Source organism: Leptonychotes weddellii, chromosome 1 (genome assembly GCF_054177405.1).
Source record: "Leptonychotes weddellii isolate Sample4059 chromosome 1, ASM5417740v2, whole genome shotgun sequence".
Taxonomy (NCBI): domain Eukaryota; kingdom Metazoa; phylum Chordata; class Mammalia; order Carnivora; family Phocidae; genus Leptonychotes; species Leptonychotes weddellii.
Window position 1 is genome coordinate 34,061,119 of NC_138369.1, and position 20,566 is coordinate 34,081,684.

General features: G+C 39.0%; 1 protein-coding gene across 4 annotated transcripts in view; it reads right to left on the reverse strand.

The window, feature by feature from the left end:
- Positions 1-20,091, reverse strand: part of SHQ1 (SHQ1, H/ACA ribonucleoprotein assembly factor) — a 96,535-nt gene extending 76,444 nt beyond the window's left edge. For all 4 annotated transcript variants that reach the window (XM_081820828.1, XM_081820810.1, XM_081820817.1 and 1 more), the window contains exons 1-5: positions 20,005-20,091; positions 16,901-17,023; positions 16,004-16,164; positions 7,799-7,911; positions 1,956-2,083 (exon numbers count right to left, since the gene is read on the reverse strand). In XM_081820828.1, coding sequence (XP_081676954.1) covers positions 1,956-2,083; positions 7,799-7,911; positions 16,004-16,164; positions 16,901-16,964 — 466 coding nt within the window. In that variant the 5' untranslated portion in view covers positions 16,965-17,023; positions 20,005-20,091. The remainder of the gene's footprint in view (positions 1-1,955; positions 2,084-7,798; positions 7,912-16,003; positions 16,165-16,900; positions 17,024-20,004) is intronic.
- Positions 20,092-20,566: the final 475 nt, after the last annotated feature.

Genomic DNA, 20,566 nt, shown 5'->3' on the forward strand with positions numbered 1-20,566 from the left:
ATCACCATACTAGCTTAGTAGACTGACTGTTCCTTAAGCACCAGTTGGGGTACATGCCTTGGGTTGGATGTAGATGAAGGGATAGAAGGGGCAGTGGTTAAAGCAATGACCTGGCTTAATCTTCTGTTAAAATTATACACAGAGAACTAACCTAACTCAAAGGCTGGCTCTCACAGGAAACAGGACCTAGAACAAGCTACAATTGATCAAAGAAGAGCAAGTTAGAATTTAAATCAAAGGGAATGCCTTTTCTTGATTTTTAGGGCAACTAGCTCACCCTTGTGGACAGAAAACTGCACAACCACCAATTTCCACCCACACCGCCTCATTAAAATACTGCACTGAAATTGGGGAAACTGATTCAGACCACTAGATAACCTTGATGATTTCAGAGTGAGCAAGCTTTCCAAACAGATCTACATTGCATAGATAATTACCTATCTAAATTGTGTTAGCAATCCTCTACCTGAAAATTTGTCAATATAATGTGGGAAGTCTCTGAAAGAGTCTTAAACTCAAATCAAATATAAAACCAAGGATTTGTTGAAAACAATGTAACAAGAGTCATTATTTATAAATGAGTTTCTCTTCTGCAGTAGAGTCAATTATAAAAGATTAAAGTAGCAATTTTTCAATCTGGGAGAAATCACCTAAACTCTTAACAAAACTGAACTACAGAAGTACTGACAGCAGTATTTATTTATTCTATAAATATTTACTGAGTACTTATAACAGGCACTATGCTAGACAATGGAAACACAGCAAATGACAGACTACTGCATTACTACACAAAGAATCAAAATACTGTTCTGCAACAGACCTGTAGCTACTTTAGACTGAGTGGCCAAAGAAGGCCATTGCAGAAGTCTGTAAACAATGCAAAGATCCATCGGTAGTAAAGAGCCCAAATGTGCACTTGTATATACAACAGTATACTAGGTAGGCACTGAAGCTCAGGTAGAGCCCTAAGTACCAATATGGAAGATGTACAACATAGACTACAAACTGGAGAAAGCAAGGAAGAACAGAATGTGTAGGAGTCTGTGTGTATAAATTTCTTACAGCAAATATTCAGATGTGGGTAAATGCACTGCAAACACCCCAAAATTGTTAACAGTGATTACTTTCAGGAAGAGGAATTTGGAGTGAGGAGATTCTATATTCCACTTCATGTATGTATATGTATGTGTACTCCTTTCATTTAAACACTGAAATTTCATTTTTAATACAGAAAGAAAAGCCAAATCAGTAATGACAGGACACATGGGCCTTCTATTCTTGATCTATCCAAAACTTAAAATTCTAACATACAGAATTAATATTCTGAAAAAATTGGGAAGGACATATCAAATTCATTCAACAAAGGGAATGAAAACTAGATCTTTTCCACCATTACTAATACTCAGATGTCCGTACCAGAGAGGAATGTTCAGATCTTTTTTAAGATTTATTTATTTATTTGAGAGTGTGTGTGTGCACACATGCCCAAGCATGCAAGTGGGAGGAGGGGCAGAGGGAGAGAATCCCCAAGCAGACTCCCTACTGAACACGGGGCCAGAAGAGGAAGCTCTATCCTACGACCCATGAGATCATGACCTGAGCCTACGCGAAGAGTCAGATGCTCAACCAACTGAGCCACCCAGGTGCCCCTAAATGTTCAGATCTTTCAAGCAGATTACTTAACTACTACAAATGTCCTGTGTGTTCATGTCCCTATATTTACTTAAAAAATAAAAATTTTAAAAAAGACCCCAATGACTCAAAAGTAAAGCATACTTCAAAAGACTGTTCCAAGACAAGTCTAATCACTGAGTGGCATTTTCCAGTCGGGGATAAAGACTACATTTCCAAAATTAACAAACCAAAATAGTATCTTCCCTCTATGAGGCAATTAGAATCGTATGCTTATAACAGGGAAGATGGTCAACAAATGAACCTAATTTTGAGTTTCTTACCTAATGCAGCATGATTTTCTTGTTCCTGACTCTTTCCCAAAGAGGCCATCATTTCTGAATATATATCAATCCACCAAGGATTATACTTCAAAACCTGTTCAACAGCCTCGTCTTCAAAAAAGTCAGCTCTGGAAAGAAAACAGTGAATGAGCATGTTACATAGAACTGGGCTAGTTTTGGTTTTTTAAAATTTTATCTTAACTCATCACATTTGTACTAGAAATACAGATTATTAACTCAAAGTACAGATCAAGGAAACGAGCACTGTATTTACTTTTTTGTGGTTACTAATCACCATAAAGTGAAAACTACGCATCTGACTAAAGGGATAGTTTCTGCTCTCTTCAGAAACAAGGTACAGAAAAGACCAGTCCTCCCCTGAAAGCTCATCCCATGTACGGCAGTGGCATGGGGTAAAGCAAATCTGAACACACAATGGACTGAAGCATGGAACCTGGGCTAGGTTTGTAAGTACCACCTATTCCGGTAAGGTTACAATAAAGGAAAGAAACTTAACTCCACCAAGCAAAGAAAAGTAAACATATCAACAGAAAACACAGGATACTGCATACCCACAAAAAGGCTACACATAAACACACATACACATTTTTTAGCATGTGCCTTCATACTTTCTACCAAGATGCAATTTCTTTCATAGCTCTGCTAACTTTAATAGTTCCTTTGCTTAAAACTATTGAAAAAGAAAAAAGCAACCTTTGTAAAGAACAGAAAATTAATTTTCCTGCACTTTATTTTCTCAGGTTTTTTTTTAAAACATTTTATTTATCTGAGAGCGAGCAAGAGAGAAAGCACGAGCGGGGGGGGGGCAGAGGGAGAAGCAGACATCCCCCCCCTGAGCAGGGAGCCCAACACAGGGCTCGATCCTGCACTTTATTTTCTCAGGGTTTTTTAAAACATTTTATTTATTTGAGAGAGAGAGACAGCGAGCAAGAGAGTACGAGCAGGGGGCGGGGGGGGGGAGAGGGGCAGAGGGAGAAGCAGACTCCCCCCTGAGCAGGGAGCCCGACACAGGGCTCGATCCTGCACTTTATTTCCTCAGGTTTTTTTTAAACATTTTATTTATTTGAGAGAGAGAGAGAGAGCATGAGCGGAGGGAGGTGGGGAGAGGGGCACAGGGAGAAGCAGACTCCCCTCTGAGCAGGGAGCCCGAGATAGGGCTCGATCCCAGGATGCTGGGATCATGACCTGAGTCAAAGGCAGACGCTTAACCGACTGAGCCACCCAGGTGCCCCTACTTACTTAGTTTTAACTTGAAAAATAACTATTACATTCAAATTATACTCCTGGAGGATATTCATTCAGAAATTACAACCCTGCATTCAAAGTTGAAAACTCTGTATTCATAGGAAGAGAGTGACAAAAACTCTGGGTGAAAAATTCATTTATATTTCAGTTAATTAGAAACTCAAGGAATTGGCTGATTTCATAAATTGATTTTCTAGCTGAAAGTTTTATGATCTGAAATATTTTTTCCTTCAACTGAGATAGTGAAATCTTTCTAAAAAGAAGTATCACAGGTAACTCACAGAATTCTCCATATGTGCCAAGCACTGCACTGAATGGTTTTCACCCATTATTTCCTTGAATCCTCACACCACCCCCAGGGGTAGGGGGAACTATTAATACTCCCATTTTACATCAGTAGAAACTCAGGGTCAGAAAATTTGTATAACATGGCCAAAGTCAAAGAACTGGTAAGAAGTATGGCCAGGATCTGGACCCAATTAAGTCTTACTCCAGAATCCAAGCTATTAACCAATATAAACATTCCATTTTTATGCCTGAGGAAATAAAAGTACATATTGGACAAAACTGAATAGCAATGATCTTGAAATAGTAATTCTCAATATCAATTTTGTCACGTGCATGAGAGAGATTTCAAAAAGATAAGTAATAGGAGTAAATGGATAAAATGCTAACTAAGTCAACAAAAAGCACTATACTCTTCGCCCCGCTCCAACTCCATTTTGGGCAGTGGGATTACACGGCTGACAAGACAGAGGCGGTCATGGTCCGTACGGAACTTACAGCGCCATGGGAGAGTCCAACAATCACAATGCAAGTGCTATGTAATTGCTATGACCTAACAGTACAAGCATCTATGGCAAAGTGAAACTGGGACAGCAGGGAAGGTGCCTGGAGAAAAGACTATCTAAGCCAATAGCCGATGATAATTAACAGTTAACTGGACTAAGAAGGGTGGGAGAGAGCATTCTGAGCTGAAAGAACAGTTAGCAAAGGCGAGGAAACAAGAAGTCGCAATTAAGGGGGAAAAAAAAAAAGCTGAGAACAGCTGAAAATATTATGTTGTAGTGACAACAACATTGTAAGCCATGTCAAAAAATCCTAGTGGATTTTTATCCCTAAAAACAACTGAACACTTAAAATCTTTTACATACGGGTCTGAAATTGGTGTGTCTTGGAATACCAGTGTCACTGCAGTCAGGAAATGGTCTAAAGGAACAAGCCTCAAGGCACAGGAATCATGGAGGCCTAGAAGAGGGTAGCAGCCATGGACATAGAGTGAAGTGGATGGATCTGACCTACAGCTAGAAGCTAGAATCCTTAGGATGCAGCGGTAAAGGGAGGACCAGAAAGAGACTGAGTAAAGCAAACAGTAAAGAGATAAATGGAAATTTTAATCACTTCAGGATAGATTAGAAGTGTTGGGGTAAGAAAGAAGTCAAAGATAAATCCCAGGTTTCTACTCTGGGTGACTGGCATGAAAAATGGTACACTCTGCCAAAGAGAAAATTCAGAAAAGACTTTGCAGGTAAAAACGATGAGCTCGATTTTGGACATGTTGCGATAGAGGAGTCGGTGAATACCCTGTCGCTCTCCAAACCCTTAACAATGTGGCTTTTCTTCAGAGCACTTCTCACAATCACAATATTGTCTGTTTCCCCACTAGAACAGGAGCCCCATGAGTGAAGGGACCTTGTCATATTCACTCTAATCCTCAGTGTCTGTGACACTACCTGGCATGCAGTTCATCCAAACAAGTATTTGTTGAACAAGCAAGGGCACATGTGAAAGAATGAATAGATGAAATTTTAATGCTTTTTCCTAAGCTTGCCATTTTGAATAAAGAGCCATGTCGGGAGCAGGTGACCCTCTTCCCCTACTTATAGTCTTCAGGCTCCTCAATCAATCCAAAAGCCTAATCAGTATACCAAACTAACAAATGTACAGTTACTGAAAAGTTCAAACAGCACCCCAAATGCTACTGATCATTTTTGTACCTTCTTATCTCACAGTATTTAGAGTGTTGACTAAATTCTTCTATTTTTCTCCCAAAGAAGGAAACAGGCAGATTTTATGAACTGGTTAAGGCAAAGGATATGCCAACAATTAAAAAACAATTTACCTGGGGAAGGAAAAAAAAACCACACTCTCGGCAAGAGAAATATGAAAACTCTGCTATGATAAGCAAAACAGGAAGGCCTATTAAACAATGTTTCAGGATGCCTTCGACAAACTGTAGTGTAAAAATAATAATATCCAAGAGGAGTTAGTTACAAATAGAGAAAAAAAGATAATCAAAAACAATACGTGTTTATGGATTATCTGTTATATGCCCAGTATTCTGCTGGGCTGCAAAACACACAGTGGGGAAAAACATCACACGATGGCATCTAGAATTTACAACAAAAGATTTAAAAAATAGTAAATTATCCTAAGTCATTTATATGTGCCTTTGAAATGTATGAATTTTTCTGTATGATGAATTAACCTCACTGTGTTCTGCCTTGGATGGATTTAAAATTGGTTTTCTCCAAGATCCCAAAAAACATGACACTATAAGGAAACATCATGACCAGTAGGGATTAAATCAAACAACTTGAAAGTGTCATATAGTACACACTAGCATATGTTATGCATTAATCGTGTTCATTACATTTTTGTACATAAATGTATAATATAATACATGCAATGCATTGCCTGCAAGGTAGGTAAAAAGTGAAGTAAACTTTTCTTCCACTGTATTAACCAATAAGAACAATTAAGCACTGAGCCAAAAAAAATTTAAATGAATATTTAAAAGAATTTTACTTACACTTCATTTATTATTAGCACATTTGGGTGAGTCAGTCAGCCAATATAAATGAGTAAGAAATAACACAAAAATGACAATTAGCCCAAGTCCCACTGCTACTGGAAAAGTCACAAAGAACCTTTACCTCATGGCTTCCACTCTCCGACCTGCCCATGACTAAATTTAAACCACTCCTTGAGAAATGGAAAGAACAGTTCATGCATACTATGAAAGAAAATGAGCTTCTGGATAAAGAAACACAGAAGATGGAGAAAAATAAGGACTGCATATAATATCGCACTGCTAAGTATAAATTCCAATTTCCTAATTCTCTCAGGCCATAGTTATTCTTCCAGTTTGAGAAGAGAAAAGATAGGCAGTTCTTCTAATTAAGCTCCCTCCCACTTGAAATTTTAGTCTTGTAAAGCTCATTCTGTTTTCATGCTGGCCCGAGAAATTTGCTGACAATGAAATTTCCCACTTTAAATATTCGGCATGATTTTAAATAGGTTTCTTCAAATTACTCTTCAATGGACCTTTAAAACCACAATTGGAGAGATAAAGGTAATTAGAAATGGCAATGTAAATGGAGCTGAATCTCTCAGATGTCCTCCAAAATATAACATACCCTGCTCTTACCCAGTTCCCCCCAGGACGTTGAATGGTTCGACCATTTATCACTACACATCACTCAATCCATTTGCACATCACAAGATATATTTCTGCCATTCCAATTAGTCTCCCACTGTGTCACAGGAGATAGAATGTTAATCACAAGAGCAACAGCAGTTAAACTGAAATAGTGTACATGAAAAGGAAATACAAAATAACAAATGGAAGGACTCTTTTCAAGTCCCAACCGAGCCACTTAGTAGTGGTATGACCTTGGGCAAGTCCCTTAACCTTCTTCCCCCAAATGTTGTGAACTGATTTAAATAATCACTTGAGAGCACTTGGTAAGCTGAAAGCACTATATAAAATAAGGGACTATGATGATTATATGCACATATAACAGTTTAGAAATTGTTGGCCCAGAGCTTGGGAAGAATAATAATTGAGGCCTATAACAACATACAACTCACATCCTAAGACAGTCTAGCATCCACAGAGGCCAGGTGACAATCCCTTACTTAGAAGAAGTGTTACTATCATGGCCAATGAGAGACATCACAATGTCTCAAGTGATTATTTACCTCTCCATTAACTAGATAAGTCTGTTAGGCAAATACAAGCCTGATAGAGATGCATTATGTCGAAAGACACAATTAAAGCAAATGGGAAATACAGCAAAACTTTAAAATTAGAATTTATTTATACCCTACCACAATGAATAATTATTTGTTAATTAGACTCAGATCTTCAATTACAGGTGCTCGCAGATCAAGTGTTGGGAAAACCCTGGATCAGCCAAGAAATGCAGTACATGTAGATTCAAATTCTTAAAGAAATTGAAACATCTTTTCATTTACATATACTGTTAATTACAACAAAAAGTCTACTGAAAAGAACTAAAAATATTCTCATGAATGTGGTGTTCTACTTTTAAGCCTGGCAAAGAAGTACATTAAGAGTTCTCCGTTGCCAGAATGACCTACTGAGAAGCACATCTTACAAAGATCACAGAGGCATAAGTTTGTAGGTTAATTCAAATGTCAGTTAAGGTTCTGAGCCCTCACTAATTTCTGGAATCCTAAAACCACATGCCTAGCATACTTAAAAAGACATCCAAAAATTTTCAAATCAATGTCAAGTCAATTATTTAATCCTCAAAAAACTCAATACTCACAGATAATGATCAGGATCAAATTTGGCCAGCTCAGCAGCCAGGCGTTTCTGCCTTCGTTCAGCTGCAGGAGTGAAATCTGGATCCTTAATATCAATAACATCACTCAATTCATCCTAAGAACACCCAGGAAAAAAAGAATAATTGATATCTCCCATTTCATCACTGAAAAATCTAATTTTACACAAAAGGCCAAAACAAAGGAACCATCTGATCATACTACCTGTGACATTTCGATTCAAATCCAGCAAATGTTTGTTAAACACCTATTGCTTGCCAGGCCCTGCTGGAAGCTTTCACATACATTATCTCATTTAATCCTTACAATAAAGTGATATTAGAACTATAAAAGTTCATCATAAAAGAAAACACAATAAACCCCGTGCAAGCAAGCAGGAACATTGAATTCATCTCTTCCCCATTTACTCATAGGAATTTGCAAGGTATTAACAGCATATTTAAATAATTTCTAGACAGTAAGATGGAGGTGCTCCTGCCACTTCAGCAAACAGAAATGTAGGTAACTTTTACGTGCCTGTAAATCTCTGCTTGACCAGAAATGTACTACATCCAGTCAGCCAATCTCCAGAGGCCAAGCTCACCTTGGGCGCTATACTTTCTTCCTTGTTCTCTCTCCCCCAAGACAAGGTGGATGATCTGGCCAATCAGATATTTCCTATCTTTCTCTCCCTTCTTCTTTATTCTTTATCCTATAAAAGCTTTCTGCCTTTGGTCCCATTTTGTAATTCTCTGAATGGAGACTGTTCACTTCCTGAAGTGTTAAATAAAAGTCTGTATCACTGAAAATTGTCTTCTTTTTCTTTTTTTTAAGATTTTATTTATTCATTTGAGAGAGAGACAGAGCACAAGCAGGGGCGAGAGGCAGAGAGAGAAGCAGACTCCCTGCTGAGCAGGGAGGCCAACATGGGGCTCGATCCCAAGACCTGGAGACCATGACCTGAGCTGAAGGCAGTCACTTAACCATCTGAGCCACCCAGGCACCCTGAAAATTGTCTTCTTTTAACAGGCAAAATGGTTTGAGTATCAGTGGTTTGAACATCTACACATAAAGTTTCCTTTTGTTTCTTCCTAAGGTCTAACTCAGCTGGTCTCAATAAGGATTACCAAATAAAACTTATATACAAAATTGTGTGCATTCTACTTTATAAGCAGATTTAAGATTTTTAAGGGCAATTTTAATGTATACGACTTTCCATTTCCAAATTTAAAAATCCTAAGTAATAGTCAACTTTACTATAAAAATCTTCACCTGGATGTACACAAACAGATTGTAGCATGTGTCCTAGGCCAACTCCTACAGAAAACAGGTAGAGTAGGAAAACTGTCTGGGATACCATACAGCTTTTTTCTTTTGGTTGGAATTATGAAGCCAAGAAACCTCACACAATGCATAATATTCCTGAAGCTACACCTTTTTTTTTACTTCAACCTCCCCATTCCAGTTACTGACCACAATTGAGAAGTATGGAATTAGAACCTTTCAACAGTATTAACTAAATTTCTTTAACTAAAAGAAATCATGGGAAATAACTTGACAGAGTGAAGTCAAACTGAAAACAAGATTTGTAAATGGAACAGACAGGTTAGTGCCTAATAATTGGGCTTAGAGTTGAGAGCTCTAAGGTAAACTCCCTATAAGGAAATGAGCTAAACTGAAGGAGCCAAGGACACTAGGATACACACTCCCCTGCTTCCCGCAACACACACACAATCAAAATTTGTGCCTTAAGGGAAAAAAAAAAAAAAAACTCTCTTGTTCTACCACAATCCATTTAGCTCAAGTAGTATCAACGTTTAATCTAAGTATATTCTAATACTGCGAAAGGGTCCACAGAACTTTGCAGAAGTCACATCCAGAACATGTTAATACTTCTAACTACAAACATTCGAGGCAGAAACCTGATTACTGGTGGTCCCCAAATAAAATTTTACATTCCAAAAGTTCCTTTACAATCACTTTTGGGAAATTAAGAACGTATTTTCCTATAGAAATACTATTATAAATAGTAGTTACATGCTCATGGTAACCCACAAGTTTATTCAATTCATAATAAACTTTAAATAGAGTACTCTTAATACAAAGAGTTTAACAACCCCGCAGCAATGTTTCCGTGGGAAAATGCTTTCAGAGCTCCACTTTAATCCATCAGAAACATCTCTTCCCCAAGCAGGACAACCTGGACCCTTCCTCTCCTCCTTACTCTCGCCCGCCTGAAATTCCCTCCTCCAGGCACATAGCTGTGTGCTGACGTAGGCTCTTGGGGAAGAAGTCGAGTTGTACTGTATGCACAGGACTCACCTCAGCTAGATGACTACTACAGTCGTTTCCTGCCCACGGACCCCAAGTCCTTCTCCCCAGCACCCCTGAGTCACCCACTTCCTTTCCTCCTTGCCCCAAGGAGTTCTCTGCATGTACATATGTGTTGTACACACACACACACACACACACACACATTTCTGAAAGCAGCCTGATGCAGCAGAGAAACTGTGACTGTGCAGTCAGACAAAGACTGCTCCAGTCTAACTGCGCAGCCTCCCTGAACCTCAGCTTCCTTTCTGTGAACGTGTTTGGTCACACCTCCATCATGGGGCTGGGTAATACTCTCCTCTTGCTGTTGTAACAAGTTACTACAAATTTAGTGGCTTAACACAACACAAACGTATCCTCTTCTAATTCTGGTGCTCCGAGGTCCAGAGCCAGTGTCACTAGGCTAAAATGAGGGGAAGGCAGGGCTGGTTCCTTCTCAAGGTTCTAGGAAAGAATCCCTTGCTTTGCTTCTTCCATCTTGGAGGGTGGCTGCCTCATTCCTTGGCTGGTAGCCCCCCATGACAATGCCGTTCCTCCCTCGGCTTCCATCATCACACGGCCTTCTCTTTTTCCACTCTGACTCTCTTACCTCCTCCTTATAAGGACCCTGTGATTGGACAGGACCCACCAGGATCATGCTGGATCATCTTCCCATCACAAGATCCTTAAGTTAATCACACGTGCAAAGTCCCTTCTGCCACGTAACGTGACATGTTCCCATGCTCCAGGGACTGGCACACAGACATCTTGGGGAATGGGGTGGAAAGGAGCAAATTCATTCTGTCTACCACAGGCTGTGATGAGGATTAAATGAAATAATATATGAGTAAGGCATCAAGTACAGGGCTTGATACATTCAATAAAGTTAGCTGCTGTTCCCTGTTACTCCCTGGCTGCCTTCCTACTGAGAAGACCTATCCTCCCTCCCCTGCCATTTCCTTACTTGGCCACAGCAATAAAAAGAAAAAAATACAGATTAAAATGTGCTGCTTCATTATTTCACCCGGACCAGCTATAAGGTCACAAGTGGGATATAATCTGGGAGTTTCTATAGGTATCTCTACATTTCAAAGGATAAATGGACTAAAAGAACCACAGGCATTTCAAAATACTAACTGCACTGAGAAAAAACCCAGACTTTTTCCACAGCTCACAGCTCTGCACAATCCGGCCCCTGTCTTGCACTTCACCTTCACCTCCTACCTTCCCGTTCTGGCTCGAATCCCCCAAGCCACACAGCAGACTTCCTTCCATTTCTAGAACTCTGAGTCTTTGCATTTACAGTACACTTCTCAACCATTCAACACTCTGCAAATGTCACCTCCTCCAAGGGGCCTTCTCTGGGCATCCTCACCAAAGTAATACCGCCTTCCCCCGGCTCTCATGTCATCCTATCCTTTCCTTCACTTTTCACTATCTGAAATTATCTTATTTACTGTTTACATGGTTACTGTCTATCCCCCCCCACTAGAAGATTTCAGGAGGATAGGAGTCTGGTCAATCTTCTCCTCACTGTATCCCCAGCACTGTTCCTGGCCTTCAGTATTAAATCATTCATTCAGCAAATACTGTCCAAGGGCCTGCTCAGGGTACTAGAGATCCAGAAATAAACACAAAGACAAGGTTCCAGCTCTCAGGGGAATGGGAATTAGACAGTAAAAATGCAGCTATCCTTCCTCTCTCCCTCCTCTTCCCTCTTGCTTCCAGATTCAGGGCCTCCACATGTAGCTACGTAGCCTGTACCCCAACGAACATTAATGTCCACAGCAGTACAAGCCCTGCCAGACTCATCCTACGCACAGTCATACACAGTGGCCCTGTTCCAACTGGACCCTCGAGAGGCACTGGAACAAACTACAAAGCAAAGTTAGCCTGGGGTAGAGAAATCTGTCTACGGCATCCATCAACCAAAGGTAGAAAGATAAGAGGTTGGGAAATGTTCTGATTCTCTCTCTTTTCTAAAGCACTGCTATGGCCCCTGTTACAAGAGCCCTTTAAAGAGGGGTATTGCCAAGAAAAGGTCGTGTAGGATTTAAATCAGGCTTATGTTAAGTTTTGGCACAGCTGGGGCAGAGATTCTCCAGAGAGAAAATGAAGAGCTGTGAGCACATCTGGCCAGTAGATCTCCTGAAAACAAGATCTTGGGGCCCTGGGGGAAAGAAAGGGCCAACAAGCCAGCATCCTGTGGCTGCCAGCAGCAGTGGTCCCAGGAGCTTGCTGGGCTGGCGCCCGGAGACTCTAGGATTGTTGCTCCTGGCAGCCACCACTGCCCTAAAGCTTGCTGTGAAGGCCTGACTCTGAGCAGCCAGGGCAGTCTTCCAAAGGCGCCTGGCGGCTGGCAGCAATTTCAGAAAGGAAAGGAAAAAGGGCAGCAGGAGGCAGGAGATACGTTAAAAAGAATTTGTTTCAGTGAGAGAGAGAAAAAAAAAAAACACTTTAATTTTCTTTTCATTACCAGTATGAAATACAGAAGTTTCCAAGCAAATGTAAATGGGAGGAGAAAAAAAATATGAAAGACTAAACCTCCCCATAAAGGGTTAAATTATTCAATTAAGAGAAGATACCTGGGTCTCGGAATTATGGAGGTTTCCCTTTCTTTATTCATCCATAATGAAAAAATTGAATGAATAAATTCATTCATCCATAATGAATTTATACGGCTTTTATCATCAGAGAAAATAAAGCTATTTTTTCACATAAGGGGGGGAAAACAGGCTGTAAAAAAAAATGAGCAAAATATGAGCCATCAACAAAACTTCATGGATATTTTCTCACCCAAAAGCAGAACGAGAGAAACTCTAAACTTGTGAGAAAAGAGTACTTGAGAAAATGGTGACGTTTCTTAAATACGTCATTTGAAAATAGAAGAGATGTTCTCAAATTTCTTAGTGCAGCAATCGTTTCAGTTTCTTCCAGTAGCTCCACTAGCAGAAAGAGAGTCATACCACTCAGTTTTTAACCACATGAGCACTCAGTTTTTAACCACACGGTCTGACTGTCACAAATAGAGCGGTCATAAATGCAGAAGAATTCTGTGAGGAATACCAAGTATATGAGATTTTTGTGCCACTATCTCATAAAACACATCTAACTGAATACCCCAGAGAAGGTGCACTCTGGTTCACATGATTTTTGAAACGTCTCGTATTTCCTAATGTCACGGGGGGAGTGAGGGAGAGCCTGGATGGCTCAGTCTGTTAAGCGGCCAGCTCTGATTTCGGCTCCTGGTCTCCTGCCCCGCCCCATGTCCAGCTCTGTGCTCAACGGGAAGTCTGCTTGAGATTCTTTCTCTCCCTGTACCTCTGCCCCTGCCCCCCTCCCCCGCACATGCACACACGCACTCTCTCTCACTCTCTCTCAAAAATAAAAATAAATCTTTCCTAATATCAGGAATGACACCATAGTCTTCTAATTTTATTCATGTAAGAAAATAGACTATTCTTTAAAGCCTACAGGTGTCTACCGGCTTGTCCACTGGTAAAAGGTACATAAATAACAGCAACAATACCAGGATGGAAGAGTCACGTGGAGCCCAGCACAGTGCCTGGCACAGGGATGTAGTCAGTAGCTGTTAGCTGACAATGCATGGACACTGGAGGTCCACATCTCTTACCCAGATCCCCTGGAGAGGGGTGAACTTCAGGATTCAGACTCAGGATTCAGACTCAGGATTCAGGATTCAAACTCAGAGTTTCAAAGAATAACATGGGATACATACATTCCACATTTTATTTAACCCCCTCTAAATCTGGGGCAGCCCCCCATATTCAAATACATTACTACTTCTATGGCAAAATTTGTGAATGTGCACACCAAGTGGATTTAAAAAACTACTGAAAGATACTGGTTCTGATCAGGTTTTGCCACCAAACTGAATACAAAAGTTTATTTCCAGAACTTTCCGTGATCCCAATCCTACAGACATGGGCTATGCACCTGTACTAGCAGCAGCATTACTAGTTACATCATCCCTCAGAGTGTTCTCACACACGCAGATCTCTTTTTTTCTATGTTGAGGAAAATACGCTTTCAAACTGCTTAGAATAGCAATGTTATTTCAATTAAATTCTGAACAGTTTAAAGATTTTAGATAATCAAGTTAAATGCTGGGGAATAATAAACATCAAATTCAGTGGTTCACTTCTGAGGGGGAAACAATGACACAATCAGGGGCTCCAACTATGGAGATGTTTTACTTTTTAAGCTGGGTGATAAGTCTCTAGAGATTTGGTGCCTTGGTTAAGACATTCAGAAAGACAAAGAGTATTTCAAAATAATTTTTTTTAAATAAACCTAAATTACTTATTGAACATCTTCAACAGATATAAGAACTTGTGACTTAAAGGACTTGGCCTAGGCTCCCATTCTGGCATTCCGGCAGCTTCTCATCAAACCGGCAGAAATCCCTTGAAAGATCTTTCCTCAATGGCAGTGGCAAGAATTCAAGTTCCCTGGCCTCAGAAATGACATTCCATCTGAATGTACAATCTGTACTTAGCCTGCATGACTTGAATTATCATTAATTTAGAGCTTCAGACAGGTAAGCCCACAACTGACTGACCACAGAGTGGCTCTCGGCTAACCAACTGAGGTCCATTCACTGTAGTTTCTGCTGTAGACAAAACTGACTCTATTCTTACTACCTCAGAGATGACCAGCAAATGCGATTAGGAAGAAAGAATACGGAGAGACCGTAATTCAGTAGAAAAGCAAAAAAAAAAAGGTTCTGAAGGGAATATCTAATTGGCATTATTTGCTCAAGTAAATCCCAATTTTGTTCTCTTTAAGGAGTCTCAAGCGCATTTATATTTTTCAAGGGCAGAAGTCTTTCTAGCATCCTATTCTTTTTTTTTCAGTTTTCACAATGTAGTATCTCCTTAAGTTTTCTCAATGGCCTTACAAAGTAGGTGGGCAAATTTACCCCTATTTGACAAAGAGGAAACAAAACTTGTTTGTAGTCAAATAATTGTCCTGTCATCCCAAATCTAAACAACAGTAGAAGTGGGACTAAAACATAGGTAAACCGTTCCTTAGTAAATTCAAATATGTCTTACAATAAGCCACACTCTAGACAGATTTAACATCTCCCCAGGCAGGGATAAAGTAAAAAAAAAAAAAAAAAAAAGCTGTTTGTTGTGGTTTCTTTCACTTAGAAGCAAACAAAAAAACCCAAGTTAATGGTTCACACTTTCATTATATAACATTCTAAGGATGCATTTTCTATAACATAGGGACAAAACAGTTCAAAATCTCTTCTCTCCCTTTCATTCTCCCCACATAGCCTAAAATAAAGTAGAATTTCCTATGTGTTTTGAGGAAGAGAGAGTGATGTCATTCCTTTTTAGCCTAACTGACAAATGATCGGGTTTTAACAAGAGATTACATTCAACCCCCATCAAGAGTAAATAGACAAAAGTGCCTACTGTAAACCAAGAACTAAACAATTTGATCAAAAGACACAAATTCACCCTCACCAGGAACATGCTATCTCATTTATATTTATAAAACAGGAGCGACATCATGTAATAATTTTCATTTTTTAGAAGTATAAAACAAAGATTTCCAGGAAGTATGAGGAGAGAGGAGTTCCATTTTGTATTTTGGAAACTTCATGTCTAGAATACTGAATGAAGTGGAGAAAAAAGAAAGTAACAGGACATCTGACATCTGTAAGCGCAGTATGACCGGGCAGAACAGCCTAAGCAATGGAAAGGAACAAACATCTGTGTCACCACTGCATACAAGAAGCTGTGATTTGTGCTCTAAATACGTCACTTCCTACACTCATCATAAAAAACCTCCAAATAGGAACAGAAATGAAATTAAAATGTCCAAATGGTAAAACCCTATGCACCAGGGTGTTTTAGAAAGACAAATACCTGTAACCGCTGAAACACTCCGGATCGCAAGTTTCCAAAGCCATAGTGGTACTGAGGATTCAGAGCACCTTCAGATGCCTCTTCATAGGGGGACTGTTCAATTTCCCAGTCGAATTCTCCATCCTCATCTTCTAGTCCTCCCTCAGAAACCTCAGATGCACCTGAATGTGTTAAATATTAATTTGTTCAAGTACTGGATTCCCTAGATACAATTTGGGAAAAAAAAGTACAGAGAAAAAATGCCTGCCCACGTGTACCAAAAGGGATATGTAAGAATATGCGGAGCCCCACTATTTTTAATGGCCAAAAAAAAATAGAACCCAAAGGCCCATCGATAGTAAGATGCAAAAATGACAAATGCAATGAAAGCAAATAAACCTCAGCTATAGATGGATAAATCTCATAAAAATATGAAGTGAAAGAAGCCAGACAAAAAAGAACACATACCATCTGAATTACAGACACAATTTAAAAGTAGGCAAAACCAAAGGTAGTGGCAACCTTGAGAAGAGGGAGGGAGAAGTGACTAGGAGGAGGCTCAGGGTAGGATTCAAGGGTATTGGAAATGTTCCATCTCTTGACCTAGGTGGTGTTCATTTTATGTAACTCACTGAATTATAAACTTCTGATCTAAGCTCGAGAGGCCATGATTTTGCAAAACACTGAGATGCTGTTTTGATTGGTCCAAAAACATGACTGACATACTGGTTCAGTAAAGTTCTTTTTGTCTTTAAATTATATGTCACCAAATAAGCTATTTTGGCATTTTCATGTGATGTCCTTGTCACTGAAGATTTTCCTCCAATTTCCTATCTGCTATGTCCCTTTTCCCTAGGAACACACAGCATTCCAAATACTCTATTTATCTCTATTTCTTCTTAACTGCAATAAACATACCTATTTCTTCCACAAGTGCTTTTGCAGTCCTGGATTTTCTTGGTGCCAGAAGAGCAGTTAACATGTTCAGCCCCTCAAAATGCTGGCCAGGAGTTTCTTTGGGCAATCGAATGGTAAAAATTCCTTAAAGATAAATTTATTTTATACTTAGCTCTATTAAAAAATTCAAAGACTTCACAAATATATCTAAGAAATATGTATCTTAGTAAATTATAATTCTATTTCATAAGGCTCCAAAATTATGCCCTTATGAATAAAAACCAGGATAGTAAAAGGCTCAAATAGGGTTTTTCAGAATCACTGATTCAGCTGTCACCTCTATAAGAAATTAATCTGCTAAAGCTACAGAATGCTTTAGTCTTACACAGTATCCATTTAACCTACTGATAATATTAAAAGTCCATGTCAAAACCTCTAAAACTCAATGGACTGAGCAGGTAGTAGCTTAGAATTAGCCCATAGCCACTTACAAGATTTACTTCTGGACTAGAAGGGAAAAAAATCAGGATATCTAATCCAATGAATACCAGCAGTTTCAAAAACACACAAATTCTTAAAGCAATTATAGCTTAATTAAGTTCTCTGAGATCTCCAGAGACATACCCCCAAAGTCTAAGGTATACTCAAATTCTACCTATGTACTTCTTTTCTTTCCCTGATTGGGCTTATCAACTTCATCCAGACTCCCCCCATGAACTTCCATTATTTACTACTCTGAATTTTAAAACATTTTACCCTTTTCATTGTACTTAACCACACTCCCAATACAGTTGACCCTTGAACAACATGGGACTTAGGGCCTGTCCCCTGTACAGTCAAAAATCTGTATATAACCTGACTCCCCAAAAAGTTAACATCTAATAGCCTACTGTTAACTGGAAGCCTTATCAATAACACAGTTAACACATATTTTGTATGCTATATGTATTACATACTATGCTGTTATTATAATACAGAAAAAAGATGAGATACCACCTCACACCTGTCAAATGGCTAAAATTAACCACTCAGGAAACGGCAGATGTTGGCGAGGATGCGGAGATAGCGGAACCCTCTTACCCTGTTATGAGGAATGCAAGCTGATACAGCCACTCTGGAAAACAGTATGGAGGTTCCTCAAAAAGTTAAAAATAGGGGTGCCTGGGTGGCTCAGTTGTTAGGCGTCTGCCTTTGGCTCAGGTCATGATCCCAGGGTCCTGGGATCGAGCCCCGCATCGGGCTCCCTGCTCCGCGGGAGGCCTGCTTCTCCCTCTCCCACTCCCCCTGCTTGTGTTCCCTCTCTCGCTGTGTCTCTCTCTGTCAAATAAATAAAATCTTAAAAAAAAAAAAAAAAAGTTAAAAATAGAGCTACCCTATGACCCAGCAACTGCACTACTAGGTATTTACCCAAAAGATACAAATGTAGTGATTCGAAGGGGCACCTGCATGCCAATGTTTATAGCAGCAATGTCCACAACAGCCAAACTATGGAAAAAAGCCCACATGTCCATCAACAGATGAATGGTTAAAGAAGATGTGGTATATATATGCAATGGAATATTACTCAGACATCAAAAAAATGAAATCTTCTATTTGCAACGACCTGGATGGAACTAGAGGGTATTATGCTAAGTGAGATAAGTCAATCAGAGAAAGACAATGATCATATGGTTTCACTCATATGTGGAATTTAAGAAACAAAACAGAGAAGCATAGGGGAAGGGAGGAAAAAATAAGATAAAAACAGAGAGGGAGACAAACCATAAGAGACTCTTAACCATAGGAAACAAACTGAGGGTTGCTGGAGGGGAGGTGGGTGATGGGATAGGGTAACTGGATGATCGGCATTAAGGAGGGCACGTGATGTAATGAGCACTGGATGTTATATGCAACTGACAAATCACTAACTCTACATCTGAAACTAATGATACACTAATATGTTAATTAATTGAATTTAAATAAAATAAAATTTAAAAATAATAAAGAAAAGATAATGCTATTAAGAAAATCCTAAGAGAAAATACATTTACAGTATGGTACTATATTTATTGAAAAAAATCTGCATATAAGCGGACCTGCATAGTTCAAACCCATGTTATTTAGGGGTCAAGTGTAAATACAACCTTCCTAAACCCCTGGGTACTTTTAAAATTTAATAAATTTGTTTCAATATGCAACTTACCTGCAATTAAAAGCAGATTTACTACCTAGAAAGGCAGTTTCATTATATTTCACTATCACATTAATCACTGTGTTATGGGTTATAACTTTGTCATTTAACTCTTTCATGCCATCCTTCCTCCCTTACCCTAGTTTACTGACGTCAATAAATATTCACTTGATTAATTACTCAAGAGTATACGAGGTGTTCTTATTCCAGATCCATGGATAAAGGAAAATCCAGTGACTTCTCCAAAAGCAAAACAAATGATTTCAAGGCTAGCTGAAATGAAGAGCTTATCAATCATGAAAAGAAAACTCAGTTGGCCTTTAAATGCCACCTTTGGACAGTTTCTCTCCCACATACATGTTATTAGATTTTAAGTTTGAAAAGCACACAAGAAAAATTCCATTCAGAGCTTAAAAATCACCCACATCTTTTGTAATCAATCACCTCACATAATCTGACTTTTAAATGCTTACTAAAAGTAGTGGAATGGAGCGCCTGGGTGGCTCAGTCTGTTAAACCTCTGCATTCAGCTCAGGTCATGATCTCAGGGTCCTGGGATCAAGCCCCACATCCAGCTCCTTGCTCAGTGGGGAGCCTGCTTCTCCCTGTGCCCCTCCTCCTGCTTGTGCTCTCTCTCTCTCTGACAAATAAACATATAAAATACTTAAATAAAATAAAATAAAATAGGGGAAGTAGAAAATAAACTTAAGAAACAGAGTATTTAAGTAACTTTTAAAAATACTGTGAAGTACTTTAAAGGACTGAGAAAATTGTACCTGTTAAGAAATCCATGAATAATAGGCACTGGGTTTGTTAAGAAACAATAAAGTGTGACCAGGACAGACTGTATGTGCAAAACATCTAAAGGTCGCCATCATATCTTGAAGGATTATGACATAGTTATTCTAACATGAAGAATCCAAAGAAAAAACTAACAAAATTCCAAAAGCAATACCTTTATCTGTATCATAAGATCCTTGTTCACTTCCATTTTCCACAACTCTTCCAGGAAGGGTTAATCTGCAGATTTAAATTAAGATTTCATTCAGTCCTTAAAGCACAAAGTATAAGTGACCATCAGTGATAGTATACATTAACCACTGAAATCTATCAACCATTTTAGAAGGCAATTCTCCTCAGCATTTCTTTAACATTTTACAAACTAAATAACTTACATCTCTTCCCTAGCTGAGAAACAAGAAATCACAGATGACTCATCGTTCTGTTTGAAACTCCCTAGTCACCAATAAAAGCAATACTGAAAAAAAAGTGATACTTAAGAAAAAGCCACAATAAATATTAGTTATCACTATTGTTACAGTACTTTCATCTTCCTAATGAATAGAGACTTATTAACATAAATGTGCCTGACACAGCAGGGGCTCTAAGAAGGTGTGCTAATTGGCTCCTCCCCAGCCCATAAAAAGAATTTTAAAAATGGAAAACAATAAAGAACAACAAGGCCAACTGTTTATTTTGGGCAAACTACTACTTAAAAAAAAAAAAAAAGCAAAAGT